Source organism: Ascaphus truei, chromosome 9 (genome assembly GCF_040206685.1).
Source record: "Ascaphus truei isolate aAscTru1 chromosome 9, aAscTru1.hap1, whole genome shotgun sequence".
NCBI lineage: Eukaryota > Metazoa > Chordata > Amphibia > Anura > Ascaphidae > Ascaphus > Ascaphus truei.
Window position 1 is genome coordinate 30,665,976 of NC_134491.1, and position 25,322 is coordinate 30,691,297.

General features: G+C 44.2%; 1 protein-coding gene across 11 annotated transcripts in view; it reads right to left on the reverse strand.

Moving 5' to 3' along the window:
• DPF3 (double PHD fingers 3) overlaps positions 1-25,322 on the reverse strand; it is a 195,111-nt gene that overhangs the window by 25,695 nt on the left and 144,094 nt on the right. For 8 of the 11 annotated variants that reach the window (XR_012803848.1, XR_012803846.1, XM_075614225.1 and 5 more), the window contains exons 4-9: positions 20,704-20,828; positions 15,592-15,687; positions 14,688-14,754; positions 13,078-13,119; positions 11,677-11,823; positions 2,259-2,387 (exon numbers count right to left, since the gene is read on the reverse strand). Coding sequence is in view for 8 of the 11 variants with exons in the window: in XM_075614225.1 (XP_075470340.1) it covers positions 2,259-2,387; positions 11,677-11,823; positions 13,078-13,119; positions 14,688-14,754; positions 15,592-15,687; positions 20,704-20,828 (606 nt within the window). In the remaining 3 variants the exon portion in view is untranslated. The remainder of the gene's footprint in view (positions 1-2,258; positions 2,388-11,676; positions 11,824-13,077; positions 13,120-14,687; positions 14,755-15,591; positions 15,688-20,703; positions 20,829-25,322) is intronic. The other 3 variants (XR_012803847.1, XM_075614227.1, XM_075614232.1) reach the window with 2 other exon arrangements.

Sequence of the window (25,322 nt, forward strand, 5' to 3'; positions counted from 1 at the left end):
CATGGAGTCAGTGCCTATTTGTCCCACTAATATAAATGAGTGATTTAAGGATTAGCTCTATAGACGAGTAGGAAGAATTAGAGACTTAGTATGAGAAATTTGATATAATGGCATATATCAATTTCTTGGTTCTGGGCAGTGATTTCTCTCATTTCCCTGAGTAAAAAACAATATACCGTGTCCTGAGCCTCACTGTCTAATTGATCTGCATGAAATCTCCAGAAACACGGTCAACAGGTGTCTTCGATTTACATGGACAGGAGCAGACACAATGGGCTTCCCTTATTAAACAGGCCACAGCCTGCGTGATGGTAGAAATCTGTCCCTGATTGCTTATGTCAGAGCACGGCTGTGGGCTACATCGTCTTTACAGAAAATAATAGTGAAAGCTTTTAAAAATAAAGTAGATTGTGAATGTGCAAAATATCATCATTAATAGAAGTGCATTCTACAGTTACCGAGCAGGGGTTGGCGAAAACCAGTCCTCTAGAGCTACCAACAGGTCAGGTTTCCAGGATATCCCTGCTTCAGCACATGTGGCTCAATCAGTGGCTCAGGCAAAGACAGCCACCTGTGCTGAAGCTGGGATATATCCTGGAAACCTGACCAGGTTGGTACCTCCTGAGGACTGGAGTTGGCCGCCTCTGAGTTAAGAGAATACAACAATATTCTTACTCATCTCTATTTTAACTATGTAACTAGTGTGAATGCAACTTTAAAAGATTACATTAAATAAAAATGATTCAATGTACTTACAACCTCAGAATTACAGCGTCCGAGAGAATTGGGGAATACAGGTTGCAACAGCACAAAGATTACTATGTAAAATAGTCCATGAAAGAGGAGCGCTTTCGCTTACTAACCTACAGTTCGTTTGGTAAATACTGCCCCGCACACTGTACTTACCTTTGAATTGGTTATTCAAATCCATCCACCTTGTAAAGTGATTATTTCAAAAGATATGTTTTTGATGGTCAATAAACTCTTCAATGGACCAACATGACAACTCTTCGGATGTAGTTACATATCCGAGCTTTCTAAAGAGAACTCTCATGTTCGTCTATTAAACAGTATCACTACCTGACCAATACTGCTATTAGAAATATAGTTTAAAAAAGGGTTTTAATTTGAAAAGTCTAAACAATCCTGTTAAGTGTCAAACATTCACTGTTTATTACTGCCCCTGTTATAGGTACCTGTAGAATTGCACGACAGCAGAGGGACAAAAGTTATCTTCCAAGTTGTAAAATCAGTATCGTGCTGTTATTTATAATTACTGGGATTCAAAAACAAGCAAAAATGCAGGCAGCAAGAGGAACTCACAGGGGTGAGCAGCAAGAGGAACTCACAGGTGTGAGCAGCAAGAGGAACTCACAGGTGTGAAGAGAACAGAGGCAGAGAGCAGCAAGAGGAACTCACAGGTGTGAGCAGCAAGAGGAACTCACAGGTGTGTGCAGCAAGAGGAACTCACAGGTGTGAAGAGAACAGAAGCAGAGAGCAGCAGGAGGAACTCACAGGTGTGAGCAGCAAGAGGAACTCACAGGTGTGAACAGAACCGAAGCAGAGAGCAGCAGGAGGAACTCACAGGTGTGGACAGAAGCAGAGAGCAGCAGGAGGAACGCACAGGTGTGAACAGAAGCAGAGAGCAGCAGGAGGAACTCACAGGTGTGAACAGAAGCAGAGAGCAGCAGGAGGAACTCACAGGTGTGAACAGAAGCAGAGAGCAGCAGGAGGATCTCACAGATGTGAACAGAAGCAGAGAGCAGCAAGAGGAACTCACAGGTGTGAAGAGAGCCGCAGGAGGAACTCACAGGTGTGAACAGGACAGAAGCAGAGAGCAGCAGGAGGAACTCACGGGTGTGAACATGACAGAATCAGAAAGCTGCAAGAGGAACTCACAGGTGTGAACAGAAGCAGAGAGCAGCAAGAGGAACTCACAGGTGTGAACAGAAGCAGAGAGCAGCAAGAGGAACTCACAGGTGTGAACAGAAGCAGAGAGCAGCAGGAGGAACACACAGGTGTGAACAGAAGCAGAGAGCAGCAGGAGGAACTCACAGGTGTGAACAGGACAGAAGCAGAGACCAGCAAGAGGAACTCACAGGTGTGAACAGAAGCAGAGATCAGCAGGAGGAACTCACAGGTGTGAACAGAAGCAGAGAGCAGCAGGAGGAACTCACAGGTGTGAACAGAAGCAGAGAGCAGCAGGAGGAACTCACAGGTGTGAACAGAAGCAGAGAGCAGAAAGAGGAATGACTTACCAGAGCGTCCGCAATCTGCGCAGGACACAAGCTCCTCCGAATGGCCACTCTTTTTGTTCATGTTAGAGTCCCCAAGGCAGAAGTCACAGTAGTTATTAGAAATTATAGCACCATCTGATCCTTTGCGAGCTGGATGAACGAGAAGATGTATAATAGTGACTATTAACACCTACTTATCTTTAAACTGCAATTATGCCAAGCCAGCTAAAAACAAGTGAGGTAATTGTGTGTGGACAAAAATGTATTAATTTTTGATAAATCAAATACAACTAAAACAAACTGGTCATTAAACCAGTAATGTCCTTACACAAGAAACAGTCCCGTTTTCCCTGTAGATCCAGTTCTATGGCTGAAAAATTGGATGCATTTATTCTGCTTGTAGTATATTTAAATCTACTTTAGTACAAAATCTGATTACAGTAGGCACTATTTTTTTATACAAATTATTGTAAACAACAATTTAAAGGGCCCACACGTACGTATTCGGGAAACCAATGGACAATAAAAAGGCCAACAAACGTTCTAAGCTAAAGTGAGTGGTTAAACTTAACTAGTATATTTGCACAGCTACAGAACATTTGAAGCAGGGGAACCTGGTTCAATTTCCGGTGTCGGCTCCTTGTGACCTTGGGCAAGTCACTTTATCTCCCTGTGCATCAGGCACCAAAAACATAGATTGTAAGCTCCATGGGGCAGGGACTTGTGCCTGCAAAATGTCTCTGTAAAGCGCTGCGTAAAACAAGCAGCGCTATACAAAAACATGCTATTAATATTATTATCATTTACCTGCCAACTGCTGTGCTCTGTGTCTATGTCAGTGCTGGAGGGGCCTGCAACGCATTTAAAATGACTCGCTTATCTGCCCGATCCCAACTATCCCAAAATGAAAATCTAGAAACCTTCCCCTTAAGAAAGCACTTTTCGTGTTGCTTTTTTACTACAGCCCAGAGACTAGTGAGCTCATTACACAAACTTAGCCTTTAATGCATTGTTATGGTCTACAGCTTAAGCTTTTAAGTTGATTTTTTTTTTTCTAAAAAGAATATTTGGGATTGTGCCGGTATATAACAATACTTTGCATCATTATACCATGCAGTTTCTTCATTTTCTGGAGTCAAAATATCTCCTCACAAAACATGAAATGCATCTTCTACCCTCCTAAATCTTTTTTTTTACACATGACACATATACATGCAGACAAAGAAACCACAATCCCCGTTTTTCTGCAGCCCACATATGTTGCACCATTCTCCACATCTATGGCTCGGAGTGGTTTGTGTGGTATGTAGATTCTGTAGGATGACAGGATAAGCCCTAAGAGATGTCTCAATGTATTATGCATTGCTAGCCATGCTGCCTATGGATTGCATGGTGTCCAATTTGTGCCTAGGAGGTATCCTGCTGATTTTCCTCCTCGCATGATAGGCCCCCAGCCGCCACTAGTCGGGCATGCTGTCATGGCAACCAGCACCCGTGGTTCTTGCCACCTGTCATTATTTTGTCGGCGTGCAAACTGTTCCAGGCAGCCATTCCGAACCACCAGCAACAGGATCGGTGCAGCGACACAAGGCGAAATATAGAGACTTTGCACAACACCCAGAAGTTACCCGTATGGGATTATACTGCCGCTGCCATCTAAGCAAACGTAGGGGGGTGGGAGGGTACATGCTTTAACCCCTACACTGCGGTACAGACCTGAAGTGCACTGCCGAGATGAACGCAGCTGTACTAACACACACACACACACAGTAACAATTAGATTCTGGGCAATATAATTGCCATACCATTAAAACCAACGCAATGAAATATTGGCTAGAATAAATTCTGCCACTAGGTAAGGAAATATAAGATGTAGTTCACCTATTAAAGTGATAAAGCTATGACATTGTAAAGGAAGAAATCTCTGATTAAAAAAAATAAAAGAAATGTTCCAGTTGTGTAAGTGCAGAAACCCTTTCATGTGAATGTGAAGCACTGCACACAAGGCTGAGCAATCTAACTGGCAATTAGCATCGCTGGCTGTGACATGTTCAGTTTCAGTATAGCTGGAGGCTTTACTTCGAGGAAAGAAATGCACCCGAACAGAAAGAGCATTGTCGCAATATAAAGCAGTAGAGTATGAGCGCGCACGCCCGTCCCATGCAGGGTTTCCTCTGTTTAAAGAATGGAAACCCACAACATGATACGGCCTCGGATAAAGTGGGCACGCGGGGCGCCACAGCGCATGGCGTCTCGCGCGCGCCGGTTGGCCGAGCAATCTGTGGATGTCACGGGGAGCCGTTTCCGTGACGTCACGAGGCTGCCGTGCTTCCTTGCGCGCACTATGGCCGGCCCCATAGGTCCCCTGCATTGTATTAGAGCAGTGCGTGCCGCCACTCGCTCCATGGCTGCAGCCTTAGAAGTATCCGTGATTCTGGGGAGACGGACGCTGTTGATCTTCTTCGTGTTTTGGACGTGAAGAATTGGTGGAACAATTCATTTAAAGGTTTCAGCAGCAACCAGTATTCTACTTTCTATTTGTTACATATTCTTTATTACCACATTGTGCACTTTTCCATCACTTAGAATGTGAAATACAGTTGTGTTAATTGCTTGGGATAGTCCCTTTGTAATATACACTTTCACTTATTTATTTTGAATAGGTACTCCACTGTGAGTACTTGTTGTTTACACAGTTTTGGGCTAAGAGTAGCACTTGTAAGGTTACGTGCTCGATCCCTGCACCCCTGCTTTGTAATCTTACTGCTGATCTACCAGATAAAGGTACCTGGTTTCAGAGCAGCCAGCACCTCACTTTGATGGGTCTGTATTGCAATGCTATTGATAATACAGGTTTTAAGATGACTAAAGAGCATGGTTTGTTGTGAGCTCACCACCATACAACTTTGTCTTTTGTTCTCTGCTATAAATTTGCAAACATTAATCCCTTTGCCTACTCCCGATATTTTGTGACTTTACAAAACACTAATAGAAAACCAGCCGCCTTCTATGAGGAGAGACTCCGTTCTTAGATAGAAGTGGGTGGATTTGCAACCACCAAGGACAGTACAAAACAGAGTCTGCATCAGGACAATTTAAAGTGTGGTTTTAAAGCTGAAAATGTACAGATAAAACATCTAGGCCAGTCGTTTTCAACTTCTTCGTTGTTAAGGAACCCTATAATTATATTGTGAAAGTCTGTGGAACCCCCAACACACTAATAGCATGTCTGAGATCAGATACATTGTAAGGAACCCCAACCATCTCTAATAGCATGTCTGCGATCAGATGCATTGTAAGGAACCCCGACCATCTCTAATAGCACGTCTGAGATCAGATATATTGTAAGGAACCCCAACCCTCTCTAATAGCGCATCTGAGATCAGATGCATTGTAATGGACCCCAACCCTCTCTAATAGCATGTAAAGTAATGACATTATATTATATTTCCCTTTCCCTGCCAATTAATATCAGTATCCATAAATGATGTTCAAACATAACATCAGAGCAGAAACGCCAAACATTTTGAACATGAATCATTTTCTAAAGTAACTGATGAGGCAACTTATTCCAGTTTACACTATGTATAAAATGTAATGAAATGCAGATCTAATTATATTCTTGAATGTATTTATGGGTGGATATATTAATTTTTTATTCCATTGGTTCTCAACTCCCGTCCTCAAGACCCCCCAACAGGTCAGGTTTTCAGGATGTCCCTGCTTCAGCACAGATGGCTCAGTCAACGACTCAGTCTTGCGTTGAACACATTTCCTAAAAAAAAGCCAAAATAAGAATTCCACACCGTCACATTTCGATAAAAAGAAGACGATTTTGTGACTTCCTCAATAAGAACCCGAGGTTTTTATGTGATGTTTTCCATGAAGCGGAGAGGCACAGCCACGTTCTTGAGTTGACACTTTCTCTTGAGGTGTCTAGAGCTTTCCTGCTATTGTTTGCTCAGTACTGAGCAACTCTAATCAGACCCCTCATTTAGCTATATAAAGTAATTGGAATATGGCATATTCCAAACAGGATGTGCAGAAATACAACTTGTACAACTCTATTGGTGGGAGCCAAATATTCCAGTTAATTATTACGGTCGTATAATTCTCTTACCATGCCACTTGCTATAACGGCAGCCAGAGGATACATTCAAATAAGGGACACAGTCCTCATGTAACAATCATTCAATCAAATACAATGTGGAATTGTGCACAGCTATTTAGACTTAACGACGTGACTCAAAGGGTCTACCCACATGGTTCCCCTGTGTCACTCTCAGTTATATAAAAGGAAATGTATTGATACTCTGGCACTAGTTGTGGCATTTAGTTCCACATTGTGTGTAACGGAGGAGAACACATCCTCTCCTTTCCATTGCATTTAAAAAGCACTGATCTGGAAAAAAAGGCCCCTACCTGCCATCCATCCCTTACATAAGGGACGCAGGGTACTGCTGCCCATCCATCTCTTACATAAGGGACGCAGGGTTCTGCTGCCCATCCATCCCTTACATAAGGGACGCAGGGTACTGCTGCCCATCCATCTCTTACATAAGGGACGCAGGGTACTGCTGCCCATCCATCTCTTACATAAGGGACGCAGGGCACTGCTGCCCATCCATCCCTTACATAAGGAATGCAGGGTTCTGCTGCCCATCCATCCCATACATAAGGAATGCAGGGTTCTGCTGCCCATCCATCCCTTACATAAGGGACGCAGGGTACTGCTGCCCATCCATCCCTTACATAAGGGACGCAGGGTACTGCTGCCCATCCATCCCTTACATAAGGAACGCAGGGTACTGCTGCCCATCCATCCCTTACATAAGGGAGGCAGGGTACTGCTGCCCATCCATTCCTTACATAAGGGACGCAGGGTACTGCTGCCCATCCATCCCTTACATAAGGGACGCAGGGTACTGCTGCCCATCCATCCCTTACATAAGGGACGCAGGGTACTGCTGCCCATCCATCCCTTACATAAGGGACGCAGGGTACTGCTGCCCATCCATCCCTTACATAAGGGACGCATGGTTCTGCTGCCCATCCATCCCATACATAAGGGACGCAGGGTTCTGCTGCCCATCCATCCCTTACATAAGGGACGCAGGGTTCTGCTGCCCATCCATCCCTTACATAAGGGACGCAGGGCACTGCTGCCCATCCATCCCTTACATAAGGGACGCAGGGTACTGCTGCCCATCCATCTCTTACATAAGGGACGCATGGTACTGCTGCCCATCCATCCCTTACATAAGGGACGCAGGGTACTGCTGCCCATCCATCTCTTACATAAGGGACGCAGGGTACTGCTGCCCATCCATCCCTTACATAAGGAACGCAGGGTACTGCTGCCCATCCATCCCTTACATAAGGGAGGCAGGGTACTGCTGCCCATCCATTCCTTACATAAGGGACGCAGGGTACTGCTGCCCATCCATCCCTTACATAAGGGACGCAGGGTACTGCTGCCCATCCATCCCTTACATAAGGGACGCAGGGTACTGCTGCCCATCCATCCCTTACATAAGGGACGCAGGGTACTGCTGCCCATCCATCCCTTACATAAGGGACGCATGGTTCTGCTGCCCATCCATCCCATACATAAGGGACGCAGGGTTCTGCTGCCCATCCATCCCTTACATAAGGGACGCAGGGTTCTGCTGCCCATCCATCCCTTACATAAGGGACGCAGGGCACTGCTGCCCATCCATCCCTTACATAAGGGACGCAGGGTACTGCTGCCCATCCATCTCTTACATAAGGGACGCATGGTACTGCTGCCCATCCATCCCTTACATAAGGGACGCAGGGTACTGCTGCCCATCCATCTCTTACATAAGGGACGCATGGTACTGCTGCCCATCCATCCCTTACATAAGGGACGCATGGTTCTGCTGCCCATCCATCCCTTACATAAGGGACGCAGGGTTCTGCTGCCCATCCATCCCATACATAAGGGACGCAGGGTTCTGCTGCCCATCCATCCCTTACATAAGGGACGCAGGGTACTGCTGCCCATCCATCCCTTACATAAGGGACGCATGGTTCTGCTGCCCATCCATCCCATACATAAGGGACGCAGGGTTCTGCTGCCCATCCATCCCTTACATAAGGGACGCAGGGTTCTGCTGCCCATCCATCCCTTACATAAGGGAGGCAGGGTACTGCTGCCCATGCATCCCTTACATAAGGGACGCAGGGTACTGCTGCCCATCCATCCCTTACATAAGGGACGCAGGGTACTGCTGCCCATCCATCCCTTACATAAGGGACGCAGGGTACTGCTGCCCATCCATCCCTTACATAAGGGACGCATGGTTCTGCTGCCCATCCATCTCTTACATAAGGGACGCAGGGTACCGCTGCCCATCCATCCCTTACATAAGGGACGCATGGTTCTGCTGCCCATCCATCCCTTACATAAGGGACGCAGGGTACCGCTGCCCATCCATCCCTTACATAAGGGACGCATGGTTCTGCTGCCCATCCATCCCTTACATAAGGGACGCAGGGCACTGCTGCCCATCCATCTCTTACATAAGGGACGCATGGTACTGCTGCCCATCCATCCCTTACATAAGGGACGCATGGTACTGCTGCCCATCCATCCCTTACATAAGGGACGCATGGTTCTGCTGCCCATCCATCCCTTACATAAGGGACACATGGTACTGCTGCCCATCCATCCCTTACATAAGGGACGCATGGTTCTGCTGCCCATCCATCCCTTACATAAGGGACGCATGGTACTGCTGCCCATCCATCCCTTACATAAGGGACGCAGGGTACTGCTGCCCATCCATCCCTTACATAAGGGACGCATGGTTCTGGTGCCCATCCATCCCTTACATAAAGGACGCATGGTTCTGCTGCCCATCCATCCCTTACATAAGGGACGCAGGGTACTGCTGCCCATACATAAGGGATGCAGGGTACTGCTGCCCATCCATCCCTTACATAAGGGACGCAGGGCACTGCTGCCCATCCATCCCTTACATAAGGGACGCAGGGCACTGCTGCCCATCCATCTCTTACATAAGGGACGCAGGGCACTGCTGCCCATCCATTTCTTACATAAGGGACGCAGGGCACTGCTGCCCATCCATCCCTTACATAAGGGACGCAGGGTACTGCTGCCCATCCATCCCTTACATAAGGGACGCAGGGTACTTCTGCTTTAGGCGGGGTGGGCAAGGTGGTTATTTCAAATGAAATGCAAGGGAGAGGGAGTGCTTGGTAGTGCAGTTGTGCTAGGAATATATTTCCATCGTAACCAGTCAATTAAGAGTCACGGCTGCTGTGGGAATGACCTCAGACTGGAGGCCAGGATGCTTGGAAAAGCAATCGCCTGCAGAAGTTTAAATACGTTAAATTCCTGTAATATTCGTATTTTGCATCCTGAGCGTGGTCTGCTCTTTAACTTTATTGAAGTGAAACTTCTTTTCTGGCGCCGACAGGGTTTTCATGTGAAAAACTCCTTGCGTTGTAACGAAAAACCGTAACGCGAGTGACATCACAGTAGTAAGAGGCGCGCTGTCGCACGTTGCCCGCGCGCACAAACACACTGTCTGATCTCGGCTTTCGGTGCCTCCTGCACTCGGGTACCGGCGCACCAGGACACGGAGACCACACACACACAGACACACACAGACACACACACACTGATTGACACGGACGCACACACAGATAGACGGACGCACACACAGATAGACGGACGCACACACAGATAGACTGACGCACACACAGACTGCCGCACACACAGACTGCCGCACACACAGACTGCCGCACACACAGACTGCCGCACACACAGACTGCCGCACACACAGACTGCCGCACACACAGACTGCCGCACACACAGACTGCCGCACACACAGACTGCCGCACACACAGACTGACAGACTGACACACACACACACATTGACACAAGGAATTCACAGTTATTATAATTATAGAAGTGCAAACAGCCAAAACACGCGTTCTAAGGCAAACTTCTTTGCGTTTTGGCACTGAAATTATGTTTTGAATTATAATTAAAAACATCACCATCATAAATACAATTTCTGTGACAAAACAGTGACAAAAGACAAAGAAGTTTCCCTAAAATGCGCGTGCTCGCCACACATCCTTATTTTTTTTAAATCTCTAGCTTCTGATTGTTACCATTGTAACCTATAGACTGCACTGGGCTCTGGTGAGAGCTCCATATTAGTGATTCCTCCTTTGGATTCGGATGCCCTCCGCTATAACAATTGGTTATTAGCTTCTCCCTGGTTTGAAGCTTGGAATATTACCTGGACTATCAAGTTTGCTTAATTGTTTTAATTTATTTATATATTTTTTTCTGGGTCTTATTCATATTTTTATATTTAAGGTTTGCGCTGTTGTGTTTTATATATATATATATATATATATATATATATATATATATATATATATATATATATATATATATATGATAAAAAATCACTGGCACTCCAATAGAAATTCAATAATGAATAGGTGCATGTCCCATATAAATAATAAAAGTATACATTACCGCATAGCAGCAAAAAGGGAGACAGCACTCAGGTGAATGAAAATAAATGTATTAAATACATACAGCAGCAAAAAGGGAGACAGCACTCAGGTGAATGAAAATAAATGTATTAAATACAGCACATAACTCCAACGTTTCGATCCCCCTGTGGGATCGAAACGTTGGAGTTATGTGCTGTATTTAATACATTTATTTTCATTCACCTGAGTGCTGTCTCCCTTTTTGCTGCTATGCGGTAATGTATACATATATATATATATATGATCCTGAGGAACTCAGGGTGTCCTTTCAGTCTTTGGGCTTTTTATGCGGTTATGTTGATCGAGAAGGAAGTATAAACTATGTAAACTGGCACATTTGCTTAAAAAACAACCCTTCCTACATAAGATCGCATTCAATACAAAATGAATAATAAAATATATGTAAAAAAAAAAAAAAAATCATTATATATATATATCCTTCCTTTAATGTTTAATATGAACATCTGATAAAACAATGAATTAAAATGTAAATCCTCCAACTAATCTTCATTTGTATATGCCAGGATGGGATTTTTGATTTAGTATTTTTTGGCTCTTTATTTATTATAAGGTGACTTCAATGTATTACTTGCAAATTCACCGGGATTAGTTGGAAGCTGGTTTAGAGATGCATGCTCATGCTCCCGTACCAGTGCAATAAAGTGCCTTATCCTCCCGCTGTGTGATGTGACTGATTTCTTCTTGTCTATACTTTCGGCTGATACTGCTCCTCAGTGAGGGTGGGCCACTAAAAAGGTTATAATCCCCATACTTTGCAAATATTTACACACATCTCTTGGGGTTTGTGAAGCTGCAGGTACCAGTCGTTCAAATCTGAACAAAAACAAATCCTCGGTCATAAAGTGGGACTTACGTTTCTGGTTTTCATGTCTGAGGACGGAAGGTGAGCTTGGCGACCGCATCTCTTGGTCTCTGCTTTCCGCCCCTTCTTCATCGGCTAGATGTGTGTGGGCGTAGTGGTAGCTGAGGCCGGGTCGGTTCTTGTAACGCTTACCGCAGACTAGAACAAAAGGTAACATTAAAACATTTCGTCGAACTCTCCTCCAGATCCTGCGTAGATTTTGTCCTCTCACGTAAACGGAGAGTTGCAGCATCTGAAATCTTTAATCCCGTCTCTGCTGGTAGGGTCTGTAATGCAATGGGATTACAACGGGCCGTGAAAATGACACGTTTTTGAACAACCTGCTTTTTTACCTACCAATGTTTCACAATGAGGATCGTGAAAATGCTTTCCCGTTACTATCATGATCACCCCAATACCGACACGCGTGTATAGAGAATTAGGGAAAAATGGAACGCTGGCAAACATATAGATGGAAATCCTATGTATGCAGCGCCAAAATGGAAAGACAAATAACTACGGCTCTTTTCTAGTGTAAATGTTATGACAAATTGTACAACGGAATTGGTTTTACAATCAAATCAGTTCTCCATCATCTTATGAAAAATTGATTTAAAGATAAATATACATTTATGTTAAGGATACTCATATTGGTCAGCCATATATAGTTTATTCCACAAGCAAATGTGGGGTTAGTACAATACAATATTCAGAACATATTTATTAGGCTTGATCCTATGCATGGGTGAAGACAGAATAATCTAATAAAATAAATATCTAGAGTGCAAATTCATAGGGATATCTCCAATTAACTAAACATAGACTACTTCTTTTTAACCATGTACTAATGTTTATTTTTTAATAGACCTTGACATACAATCGCAGAGATGCTGTACCCTGCAGCCCTCCAATTCAGGAGAATAGACTGCTCAGTCAAAGACTGCACCTCTAATTGAGCCACCTGTGCTGAAGCTGGGATATCCTGAAAACCTGACCTGTTGGGGGAGCTTGAGGACTGTAGTTGAGCGCCCCTGGAATAGACTAAGATAAGTGGCTAAGGCAGATACACTGTACACCCCCCTCCCCCCCCCCCCCCACACGCTGGTGTCTCACTATGCAGCACAGATATACATCAATATACATGACAGAGATAGCAGATATTACTGTACGATGCATTTCATGATCCTCTTGCAGTGAAGAGGTTAGCTCAGCGTTTTATAACCACAGCGGCTGCATGCGCCTTTCCGCAACGCAATATACCTAGTCCAGACTTACAATCAGCAGCCAATCCGAGTAATGCCTTGATATCAAAGCTACAGCTACATACCCTGACATTAATAGCCGTACGCGCATGGTTACATTTATGTGAGGAAAGGCTGAAGGAAGAGGAGAGAGGCAATAACATGGAAGTACCTTTGTCGGCAGTTTTTGAGTTATGCTTTTGTTTGTAACTATCTGAAACAGAGAAAGAAAGAAGGTTGAACCTTGCTGAAAAACGGGGCGGAAAGTGGAATGGAAGAGAGAGAAAAAAAAGAGAGACAGCAAGGGACGAAAGGGGGGGAAGATTTACTAAACAGAGGCGTTCATAACCTCAGCCCTGCAGTCTCTCGCAGGCCTCCCGCCACACTCAGGCAGGTAGTTTATATGAATCCCTTATTGGCCATACATCATTAAATCAGGTCTTTCTGGCCTGAATGGCACACCAGGGATTAACTCTCACTGCTGTCAGCAGGGGCCCGGGCTGCAATGCTTTGCTGGTCCATCAGGCAACAAGCGTTAATATAGCGTCATCGTCAGGAACTGCAAGCTTCTGGGGCATAGAAGGGGTTACGACTGAATCTATACAAAGATACAGCCTCAAAACTATTTACCGTAGAAGTATATATAAGCCATGTTTGTTGAAAACCCAACAGGCATAAACAGCAAAAGCTTCTTAAATGTATCTTCATTATAATATATATTTTTAAAGCTCTTGTATCTGCCTTTAGTATTCAGAGTGGGGGCAATTCCAGTGCCCACGGGCCACCAACAGGCCAGGTATTAGGGATATTCCTGCTTCAGCACAGGTGGCTCAAGCAGTGGCTCAGATTGAGCCACCTATGCTGAAGCAGGGATAGCCTTAAAACCCAACCTGTTGGTGGCCCTTGAGGACTGGAGTTGGCCACCCCTTCAGTAGACCATGCATAGCCCTTCGACATACAATGGTTACTGGACAAATAAGTGTTAGGGGTGTTGAGATTAACCCCGTGTGTGCCTGTCTTTATGGCTAGCAGTGTTTGGGTTAACCCGGTGTCACTGTCCTCTCTGGCCAACAGTCCCCATTATTTGCTGCCTTTGGTATTGCCGGGAGCAGGTGGCCGGTATGGCGATGTCTGGATATATCACACTGGTTTTAAGATGACAATTTGCCTGATATTTACTTTGATACCAATCTGCCAATACAAATTGCAGTGGTACAGGTAACTGTTTAGTAACTTCCCACCTCAAAATGACAGGGTGAGAGAGGGTGTAATAGGCACAAGCAGCAAAATAAGTGTGAGGAAAGAAGAGAGGGAAAGAAAGCAAGACGTGAAGAGGAGGGAGGGAAAGGGGGCATCGAAAAGACAGAAGAACAGACGGAACAAATGAATAGAAGTAGAATAAGGTGGATTGATGTCTGCAAAAAACAGAATATCTATATATCTATATCACATCCACCTATAATAAGAACATGAAGTGCAGACTATAGCCACACCGAAAAGCCGAGGTACATAAGTTTGCTAATATTAAAGAAGGACAGTAGGAGAAAGGTCTAGAATGAAGCGGAGGAGGATTTGCAGTGTGAAAGCTGCATTCGCTGTGATTTGGTCATTCATCTGTGCAAAACTTAAGTGTGTATGCGGTGGGGAGTAAGTGAGAGGTTAACATGCAGCTGGAAGGAAGCAGCTTTGAACAAAAACAGGAGACGGTGAGGCTGTGACTGAGCTGGACCAGGCTTAGCGGTATGGGACAAGGCCATGAGACAACATGAAGCTTCTACTTACTATCACACACATAAGGTTTGTCATGTTCATCCAGCGATGTATCATTTCTCCTTCTACCACCACGAGCCTGCAGTTACAAGGAAAGAGTCACTCATCACATTATATGCCAACCACATATTAACTTCCCATCTCCAGCCAAACAGGCATGGACCACTGTGTCAGGTCACATAGCATAGGTTACTCGCTCCAGTCATTCACTGAAACAGCAGGCCTGCTCAAAATAGTACTACAACCAGCTGAACGTTTTGTGTTAGGTAACAGAGACCAAACATACATAATGGCTGAAACTAATAATTACAGCTGTGTATTCCTATTTTCTGTTGCTTATGCCGTCCAACGCAGAAACAATTATTGTGTGGAAGAACTCACGTGGGAGTTTGTTTGTGAATTCTGAAAGCCGTGGGCAACACCAAAATATGAATATGGTGGTCCCGGATGTTTATGAGCTTTACAACTAGTCCTTTTAAAGTGACGTTTTTAAGTTGCTATTAACTTATACGCCTATAATATATATTTTCTATAACTGTGCATGCAATGTCTTCTATATAATGTATACCCTGTTCACATAGTATTATTTGTCATCTTAACTCTATGCCCAGGACATACTGGAAAATGAGAGGTAACTTAATGTATTACTTCCTGCTAAAACATTTTATAAATAAATAAATAAAAACTTGTGCTTTAAAACTGGACTTTTGAATTCTCAGTGGCACCGGCAACATGAATGTAGGGTACTATCCTACTTTCTCGGCTAACGGCCACGCACGTCACCCACCATTGAAGAGGTGTCCTCCATTGTTATACCTTTTGTTGTAAATGGAGTTTGTAAGGCTGTGCACACAAGGTTATGCTACATAACATTACAACAGCAGCGGTGCTTAATCAAAAAGTGCTTCTTGCTCACCCGTCCCCTGCTCCTGTTCTTTCTCTTTGGAACTTCTTCTTCTTTGTCATCGTCTCCATTTGCTTCATCTGCATTTTCATCATTTTCTAAAACTCTCTAGATTTAAACAGAAGACTATATTAAGCGCAGAACAGCAGTGCACAACAAAACGCAACATAGTACAATGTTACATAATGACAACTTTTCAATGGTTCACTGTCAGTTTGCAAATTTTATATATATTGACAAACAACTTAACCATATAATTGATTCTCTTAAATCTTCCGTAAAGCAACCATTTGGCTGTTTGTATGTCCTTGGAAGTTAGGAATATATACACTATATATATATATATATATATATATATATATATATATATATATATATATATATACACACTGTGTATATATTCCTAACTTCCAAGGACTTTTTTATATATATATATATATATATATATATATATATATATATATATATATATATATATCCATATATCAGGTGTAGAAAATAAAAAAATAGAAAATAAAATCCCTACCAAGCCCCGTTGACCATGCTAAAGCGTAAAATCACCCAGAATTAACACCATAAAACCCAGCTTTCCCAGGCCCAGAACTAGTCTCTCTACTGGGGTCTCGGGATGTTGAGAGGGGAGGAGGTGTACCCCCCCTCCCCCTGTCGGCAGCATTGCGAGTCCCCCCCCCTACTCTCTCTCACCCCCCTTCTTTCCCCTCACCCCCAACAAAAAATAATAGCAACAAAGGCAGTTCAAGGATCTATTTTCAGCACAGTCTAAATTCTCCCCACCACCCTCTTTTCCCCTCTCCTCTCAAAAAATTGGAAACAAAGGCATTTGAAGGATCTATTTTCAGCAGTCTGTAAATTCTGTACTCCTCCCTCCACCCATCTCACCCCACTTCTCACTCTTTCCTTCCTCCCCTCACACCCTCCTCCATCCCTCTTCTCAGTCTTTCTTTCCTCCCCTCACACCCTCCTCCCTCCACCACTCTCACCCCTTCCTTCCTCCCCTCACACCTCTCACCCTCCTCCTCCCTCCCCATAAAAAATTTAAGCAACAAAGACATTTCAAGGATCTATTTTCAGCCAGGTCTGTAAATTCTCCCGATCAGATAGATACTGACACTCTATGGAGATAAGTAGTTTGGGGAGGTTTCTTTAACCACTATACTGCAGAGTTTAAGCTTTTTCCATAATCCTTGTGTATTGGGCGAGATACAATCGTACAGGATCTTCTCTGGAACTTTTTATTATTATATGTAGGGTATATATATATACCCTATATCCGCGCCCTGATGGCAGGGGTGGAGGCGTGGGGCTCCTGCTCTCCTCTGTCTGCCGTTACCGAACCCTTCCTATTCCCCCCTCTCTTGCTTTTCCCTCCTTTGAGGCTCACACTGTCCAGATCTTCTCCCCTCTCCCTGTTCATGTGGCGGTCATCTATCGCCCACCTACCTCTACTCATCCCCCTTCTGCCTTTCTCTCTCACTTTGAATCCTGGCTCTCTTTCTTTCTCTCCTCAGACTCCCCTGTTCTTCTCCTTGGGGACTTCAATTGCCACATTGATGACCCCTCTCTCTCTTGGGCTTCCCTCTTTCTTTCTCTTACCTCTTCTTTTGGCCTTCAACAGTGGACTGCAGCCAGCACCCACAAGGATGGCCACTACTTAGACCTGGTTTTCACTAAAAACTTCTCTCTCTCTGATTTCTCCATTTCCCCTTTTCCTCTCTCTGACCATCATCTCATCTCATTCTCTTTATCTCGCTTCTCCCCTTCTCCACCTCCATCTACACCCCGGTTCTGCAGAAACCTGCGCTCTATTCACTTACCTGACTTTGAGTCCACTTTACACTCCTCCCTCTCCTCTCTCAGCTCTGCTACAGACCCTGACAACCTGGTCAGAAAGTACAACTCTGTCTTGTCCTCGTCTCTTGATCTACATGCCCCGCTTTCTCTCTGCCGCCCTCGCCCTTCTAACCCTAGACCCTGGCTAAATTCCCACACGCGCATGCTGCGTTCCTCCACTCGTTCCTCTGAACGCCTATGGAGGAAGTCTCACACTCTCGCAGACTTCCTTCACTACAAATTTATGCTATCCTGTTTCAACTCTGCCCTCTCGCAAGCTAAACAAGCCTACTTTTCTGCACTAATCAACATGCACAAGTCTAACCCACGCCGACTGTTCTCTGTCTTTGATACTCTACTCAAACCACCCTCAGCTGCCTCTCCTTCCTCCATCTCCGCTCAGGACTTTGCTGACTATTTTAAGGAAAAGGTGGAATCCATACGGCAGAACATCCCCTCTGTTTCTTCCCCCCATCCTACACCTCTTCCTAACTCTCCTCCTGCCTTCCTTGAGTCTTTTTCCACTGTCTCAGAGGAGGATGTGTCGCTGTTGATCTCCTCTTCTCCCTCTACCACTTGCCCTCTTGACCCCATTCCCTCCCATCTCCTAAAACCTCTAGCTCCTACTATAATCCCTACGCTTACACACATTTTTAACTCCTCCCTCTGCTCTGGAACCTTTCCATCCTCCTTCAAACATGCAACAGTCATACCATTACTCAAAAACAGCAAGCTTGACCCTACCTGTCTTTCTAACTATCGACCTGTCTCCCTCCTGCCTTTTGCCTCTAAACTACTTGAACGTCTTGTATTCTCTCGCTTGCTCCATTTTCTCAACACCTATTCTCTCCTAGACCCTCTACAATCTGGCTTCCGCACTGCTCACTCCACGGAAACAGCCCTCACTAAAATAACTGACGACCTCCATGCTGCCAAAGACAGAGGTCATTACACTCTGCTCATATTACTCGACCTCTCTGCAGCATTTGACACCGTGGACCACCCTCTTCTCCTCCACATTCTCCATACTCTAGGTATTCGGAACAAAGCTCTATCCTGGATCTCATCCTACCTCTCCCATCGTACTTTTAGTGTCTCTTCTGCTAACACCTCCTCCTCCTCTATTGATCTCTCTGTGGGGGTACCCCAGGGCTCTGTCCTGGGACCTCTTCTCTTTTCTCTGTACACACTCTCTCTAGGTGACCTAATAACATCTTTTGGGTTTAATTATCACCTCTATGCCGACGACACACAAATATACTTTTCAACACCTGACCTTACACCTGCTGTACAAACCAAAGTTTCTGAATGTCTCTCTGCTATATCATCCTGGATGGCCCTCCGACGCCTTAAACTCAACATGGCTAAAACAGAGCTCCTCATACTTCCTCCCAAACCTGGCCCTACTACCTCCTTCCACATTACTGTTGGAACTACAATCATTCACCCAGTAGCCCAAGCACGCTGCCTAGGGGTCACACTCGACTCCTCTCTCACATTCGCCCCTCACATTCAAAACATTTCTAAAACTTGTCGCTTTTTCCTCCGCAATATAACTAAGATACGCCCTTTCCTCTGTTGTTCGACTGCTAAAACTCTGACTCAGGCCCTCATTCTCTCCCGTCTTGATTACTGTAACCTCCTGCTGTCTGGCCTTCCTGCCTCTCACCTGTCTCCCCTACAATCTATCCTAAATGCTGCTGCCAGAATCACTCTACTCTTTCCTAGATCTGTCTCAGCATCTCCCCTCATGAAATCCCTCTCCTGGCTTCCGATCAAATCCCGCATCTCACACTCCATTCTTCTCCTCACTTTTAAAGCTTTACACTCTTCTGCTCCTCCTTACATCTCAGCCCTAATTTCTCGCTATGCACCATCCCGACTCTTGCGTTCTGCTCAAGGATGTCTACTTTCTACCCCCTTTGTATCTAAAGCCCTCTCCCGCCTTAAACCTTTTTCACTGACTGCCCCACACCTCTGGAATGCCCTTCCCCTCAGTACCCGACTAGCACCCTCTCTATCCACCTTTAAGACCCACCTTAAGACACACTTGCTTAAAGAAGCATATGAATAGCACTGTGGATATTCTGAACACAGGATACATAAAGATTGGCCCCCTGCAGACGCACTTACCAGAACTCCCTCCTACTGTCTCTGTACGTTCTCCCTACCTACCAATTAGAATGTAAGCTCCTCAGGGCAGGGACTCCTCTTCCGAAATGTTACTTTTATGTCTAAAGCACTTATTCCCATGATCTGTTATTTATATTATCTGTTATTTATTTGATTACCACATGTATTACTACTGTGAAGCGCTATGTACACTAATGGCGCTATATAAATAAAGACATACAATACAATACAATATATATATATATATATATATATATATATAGTAATAAAATGTATATTTTTATATTTGCATATTTAGTGTGCTCAGCAGTCTCTCTGTAAGTTTATTGGTGACATACAGTCTTGGTATTGTATAAATAGATTTGTGGGAGAGTGCAGGAAAGACATCTCTAGCATTTGTAGTCTTGCATATTTTTCTGAGAACTATTGCTCTGGCACTGTGTGTGTTTGTGTGTGTGTGTGTGTGTGTGTGTGTGTGTGTGTGTGCGTGTGTGTGTATATATATTTTTCTGAGAACTATTGCTCTGGCACTGTGTGTGTGTGTATGTATATATATACACACACACACACACACACACACACACACACACACACACACACACACACACACACACACACACACAGTGCCAGAGCAATAGTTCTCAGAAAAATATATATACACACACACACACACACACACACACACACATATATATATACATACACACACACACACACACACACACACACACACGCGCACAATGTTTAATTTATTGGTTTGAGTTTTGCGGGTAATGATGCAGGTCTTTTTCTTGTTTAATATTGACTGGAATATGCCAGGAACAATACCACTTTCTTGGCTATGTATATCAGTGGGTGAGTAAGTACTACATACGGAGCTGGTATATTACATCAATTTTCAAGTGTGGACTGTGACAGATACTATAGTGAAACTGTAAGATCAGAGTAGATAAGTCATTGCTTAACCCATCTAAAGCAAGGGCGGCCAACTCCAGTCCTCAAGGGCCACCAACAGTGGCTCAGTTGCTGACTGATTGAGTGAGTCACCTGGGCTGAAGCAGGGATATCCTTAAAACCGGACCTGTTGGTGGCTCTTGCGGGCTGAAGTTGGCCGCTCCTGATCTAGAACAAAACAAGCACCTGGATTTCCTGTAGACTGTCCTCATCTCTGGCATCTTTCTTCTCAATTCCTTCACCTCGGAGCAGGGCTTCCAATGTGGTCCCCTCTGATATTACATTGTCCTTCCTCAGAGGAAAATCAACATCTGGAATTAAACAGAACAGAAGCATTTGTTGTTTTGCGCGTTAAATTTAGAACAGAAAATCTAAAAGATTAAAGGAAATGATATGTTACCGAGTACAGATGTGCTCCCCCAGCAGAAAAAATATGCATTGGGCATTACCCTGTACGTCTCATATACTCTCTTACAACACGTCCCACAAATTCATTGGTTAACTCCTTCAGCTTCAATGAGCACATCTACACAAAAGGCACTTAAAAGCAGAACATTTTTAACTAAAGTAGTAAGATACTCCGTGTGTGCGCTGCAACAAGAGTTCTTCCTTTCTAGAACTCAACACACGTATTTCAGTTTTTATTTCATACGTGATCGTGGCAATCTGAGCTTGCTTCCGGTGTGCAAATTAGAAATAAAACAGAAACGACTGCACAGTTTAGAAAATAAAGTTCATTAGAAACTAATGATATTATGGCAGCTAATAAACAGTGTCCCAATCCCAGACCTGGAATTGTCTGCTTGTAGCAGGTCATATTGTACAATACAATTACAGTGTGTGAATAGGTTTGTTTGCTAATTCAATATTGAATGTTTGGAGGACATACCTAAATATATTCTATCAAGTCATAGTCATTTAGATCAATGGATGTATGTGAAGGCACAAAAACGGATTGGGGGGAATGAACAATGTTTAGCAAAGAACTGCTAATTTTTGCAGCACCATGGCCTGTTATCTCGATTAAAGAATCTTTTACGCTCTGCACTACTACTCTGGTTGAAGCGCAACATTTCCAAGACGCACTGTTCCTAATCCTTCCCCCTGAAACAGATCCCACTGCCTTCTTACAATAGTTAATGTCACAATCCCATCTTTGCCCTAAGCATGTTACCTACCAAGTAACCTCTTGATCTACATTGAACATAACCACTACCACGCCTTGCTCGCATCTAAGGGAGATCGTACTCGCAGCTCCGTGACCAACACATAGCAATCTGAACAGAAGAGGACTTCCTCTTCCATTCCTCATTTGAAGCAGCAGGTCACAGCCATTTGATTGATACACAAACAGCCATGTGATTGATACACAAACAGTCATTTGGCTGTGTATGGTTATGTTCGTGGTCCTCAGTGGATTTTAACGCTTTGTGTGCCAGCATATCCACCAATCACTCAACATTCCTACTAAATCATGACATGCCTTCCCCAGCGACACTGTTACGATTATCGCTTCCCATTATCACCCTAAAGCTAAAACAAAGTCCTACCCTCAGCGTGCCAGCCAATCCAACTTTATCTCTATCTCCTGCCTTCCTTCCTCCTGTGCTCTTTGGAATGCTCTCTCTCTCTACATCTTTTCCTTTGCCAATTTCCTATGGTGACCTTTCACCTCTTAACTTTCTACCTGCTCCTTCAGTGTCTTCATTGCTAGCACTTCCCAGTCTCCTGTCCACCTGGCTGTTGGTGTGCCTCAGGGCTCTCTCCTGGGACCACTCATTTTCTCATAATATACCTGTACACTCACTTGGTGATCTCACTAGCTCCTTTGGTATCAAATATCACACCTACGCAGACGACTCACAACTGTATCTTTCAACCATTAAGCTTACTCCTGACACCCAGCCCCAAATCACTCTGCTATTTCAGACTAGACAGCCCCTTCTGTCGCCTGAAACTAAACATGCTCAAAATGGAGCTCATCAAAATCCCAACTGCTCCATTTTCTGTCATTGTCAATTACACCACCATTCACCCCAGTCTCCTAAGCTAAGCATGCTGCCTACTGTATGTGTAATATTTGACTCCGGCCTCTCCTCCTCTTCTCACATTCTTGCTGTTACTAAATCTTACCAATTTTTCCTCTCCAATATTGCCAAAATCTACTCTTCCCTCTGGCGCTGAACGACTAAGGGGATTTTTTTTATTTCAGCCGAAGAAGCAGATAGGGCAGTTTTTGGTCGAAATTTCACATTGAAGTCTAAAGGGAATTTTGGTCAAAACCGCTTCTGCTGACATAATAAGCCCCAAAAACACTCATGCATGCCCTCGTTGTCTCCTGACTTGACCTTTGCAACCTTATCTTCTCTGGTCTTCCTGCTTCCCAACGCCACACTCCACAATCTGTCCAAAATTCTGCTGCAAGAATTCTCTCTCTCTTCAAGGTCCATCTCTGCCACTCTCTTCCTAAAATCCCTTCAGTGGCTCCGAATCAATCTACGCCTTAAATACAAAATTGGACTTCTCTCCTTCAAGTCTCTCCATTCTTCTACCCAGTCTTTAATCTCGGCTCTAATCTCTCACTATATCCATTCTCATACCGCTCTACTGAAGGCTGTCTCCTCTCTGCTCCATAAGTCTCTAAAGTACTTAAGAAATCAGCCTTTTTCACTTTTTGCTCCCCCACTCCCAGTGTATGCCAATGCACTTTCATCCCCATATTTGTCATGCCTAAAATCTCACCTCCTCAACGTAGCACTTTTAAGCCCAAGGTTAGTCCACATACTTCTGATGCACTTACTTGCACACTAAAAATACACGTTCAACTGCATAAAACATATTCCATTTAGCATATAAGCTCAGTAGAGCAAGCACAACCCACATCCTTTTATTTAATGCACTTGTGTAACTTTGTATACTATCTCCCGGTACTGTCTATTATAACTGAAGTTGTGCACATTGATATGGCACCATATAAACATATACATACAATATATACAATTTCCAAATGTATTACAAGTCTAGTTTAAAATATTAGTATTTGATTCTCTCCATAATCATTGTTAACCTATAGTCCGTAATGTTTTCTGCTTTACTCATCAAATGATCATTACCTTAATGGGAATGGTTAGCGCGTGGCAATAAAGCATGCTGGGACATTTTACGCGTTAGCCGTTAGTTCCAGTACTTACACAATATGCAATATATGGAATTACTTTCCTAAATAAACACAAGCAGTACATTTTTCCAAACATACTTCATACAATATCTTCCTACTTCTCGGAATAATCCCTTTAAACAAAGGAATGTTTAACACTGAATCTGAAGATACTCCGCAGTCACACTGAGTGAAATACACACTGGAGCAGTAAATGTGTCATGTAGTGACCTCTGCCATTCTAACTGCAAAATATGTCATAGCTCATAACACTTTTAATTGTAATTGAGCATTTCCAGTTTTCTGATGTTTTCTTCTGTTATTTTTTGGTGCTAGTCCAACGCCTTTCATTGCTGAAGGCATTGGAAACTGGTCAACACAGAATGGTAGGTGAAACCAAGGTTACTTCTGAACACTGCATGGATAACCATAGAACACCGCAGCACAAACCATCAACAGGCATCAGCCATTAGACAGGTGATGATAAAGATCGACTTCCTCTTACGAGTTACCAATATTAAACAAGTTCTCAGATAAAAAGGTTCCCCAGAGGCCAATACAGGCGGATTTATACAAATAACATCTTCAGCGGATACTGTAATAGCTAGGGTGACCAGATTTTGAAAATGAAAAACCGGGACATTTTTTTTTTTACATAACAGTTTATTTATTGTAGTACACTTATACTTACGACCATTAGTCTTTGTTACATAGTTGTGTGTGTGTGTGTGTTGACCTCACTAATCGAACAAAAAAAACCCAGATGTGAATGATTCTGAACCCCTTAACCAGTGTCTGGATGCCCCCTCTTCACAATTTCTAACGCAGCTGGGTTCTTACCTGATCCGCAGTCCCTCAAGGTACTATACTGGAGGGAGGTGTTCCCTACCTGTCTTTCGAGGTCTCCCGTGTGAAACTTGAGTCAGATCTGGAAGAAAGAAGGGTAGGTTACTTCGGTGTAGGTATACGGCAGTTAAAATAAGACAGGGAGGGTGAGAGACAGAGAGAGAGAGGGTGAGAGAGACAGAGAGAGAGAGGGTGAGAGAGACAGAGAGAGAGAGGGTGAGAGAGACAGAGAGAGAGAGGGTGAGAGAGACAGAGAGAGAGGGTGAGAGAGACAGAGAGAGAGGGTGAGAGAGACAGAGACAGAGAGTGGGTGAGAGAGACAGAGAGTGGGTGAGAGAGACAGAGACAGAGAGGGTGAGAGAGACAGAGAGTGGGTGAGAGAGACAGAGAGTGGGTGAGAGAGACAGAGAGTGGGTGAGAGAGACAGAGAGTGGGTGAGAGAGACAGAGAGTGGGTGAGAGAGACAGAGAGTGGGTGAGAGAGACAGAGAGTGGGTGAGAGAGACAGAGAGTGGGTGAGAGAGACAGAGAGTGGGTGAGAGAGACAGAGAGTGGGTGAGAGAGACAGAGAGTGGGTGAGAGAGACAGAGAGTGGGTGAGAGAGACAGAGAGTGGGTGAGAGAGACAGAGAGTGGGTGAGAGAGACAGAGAGTGGGTGAGAGAGACAGAGAGTGGGTGAGAGAGACAGAGAGTGGGTGAGAGAGACAGAGAGTGGGTGAGAGAGACAGAGTGGGTGACAGAGACAGAGTGGGTGACAGAGACAGAGAGGGTGACAGAGACAGAGAGGGTTACAGAGACAGAGA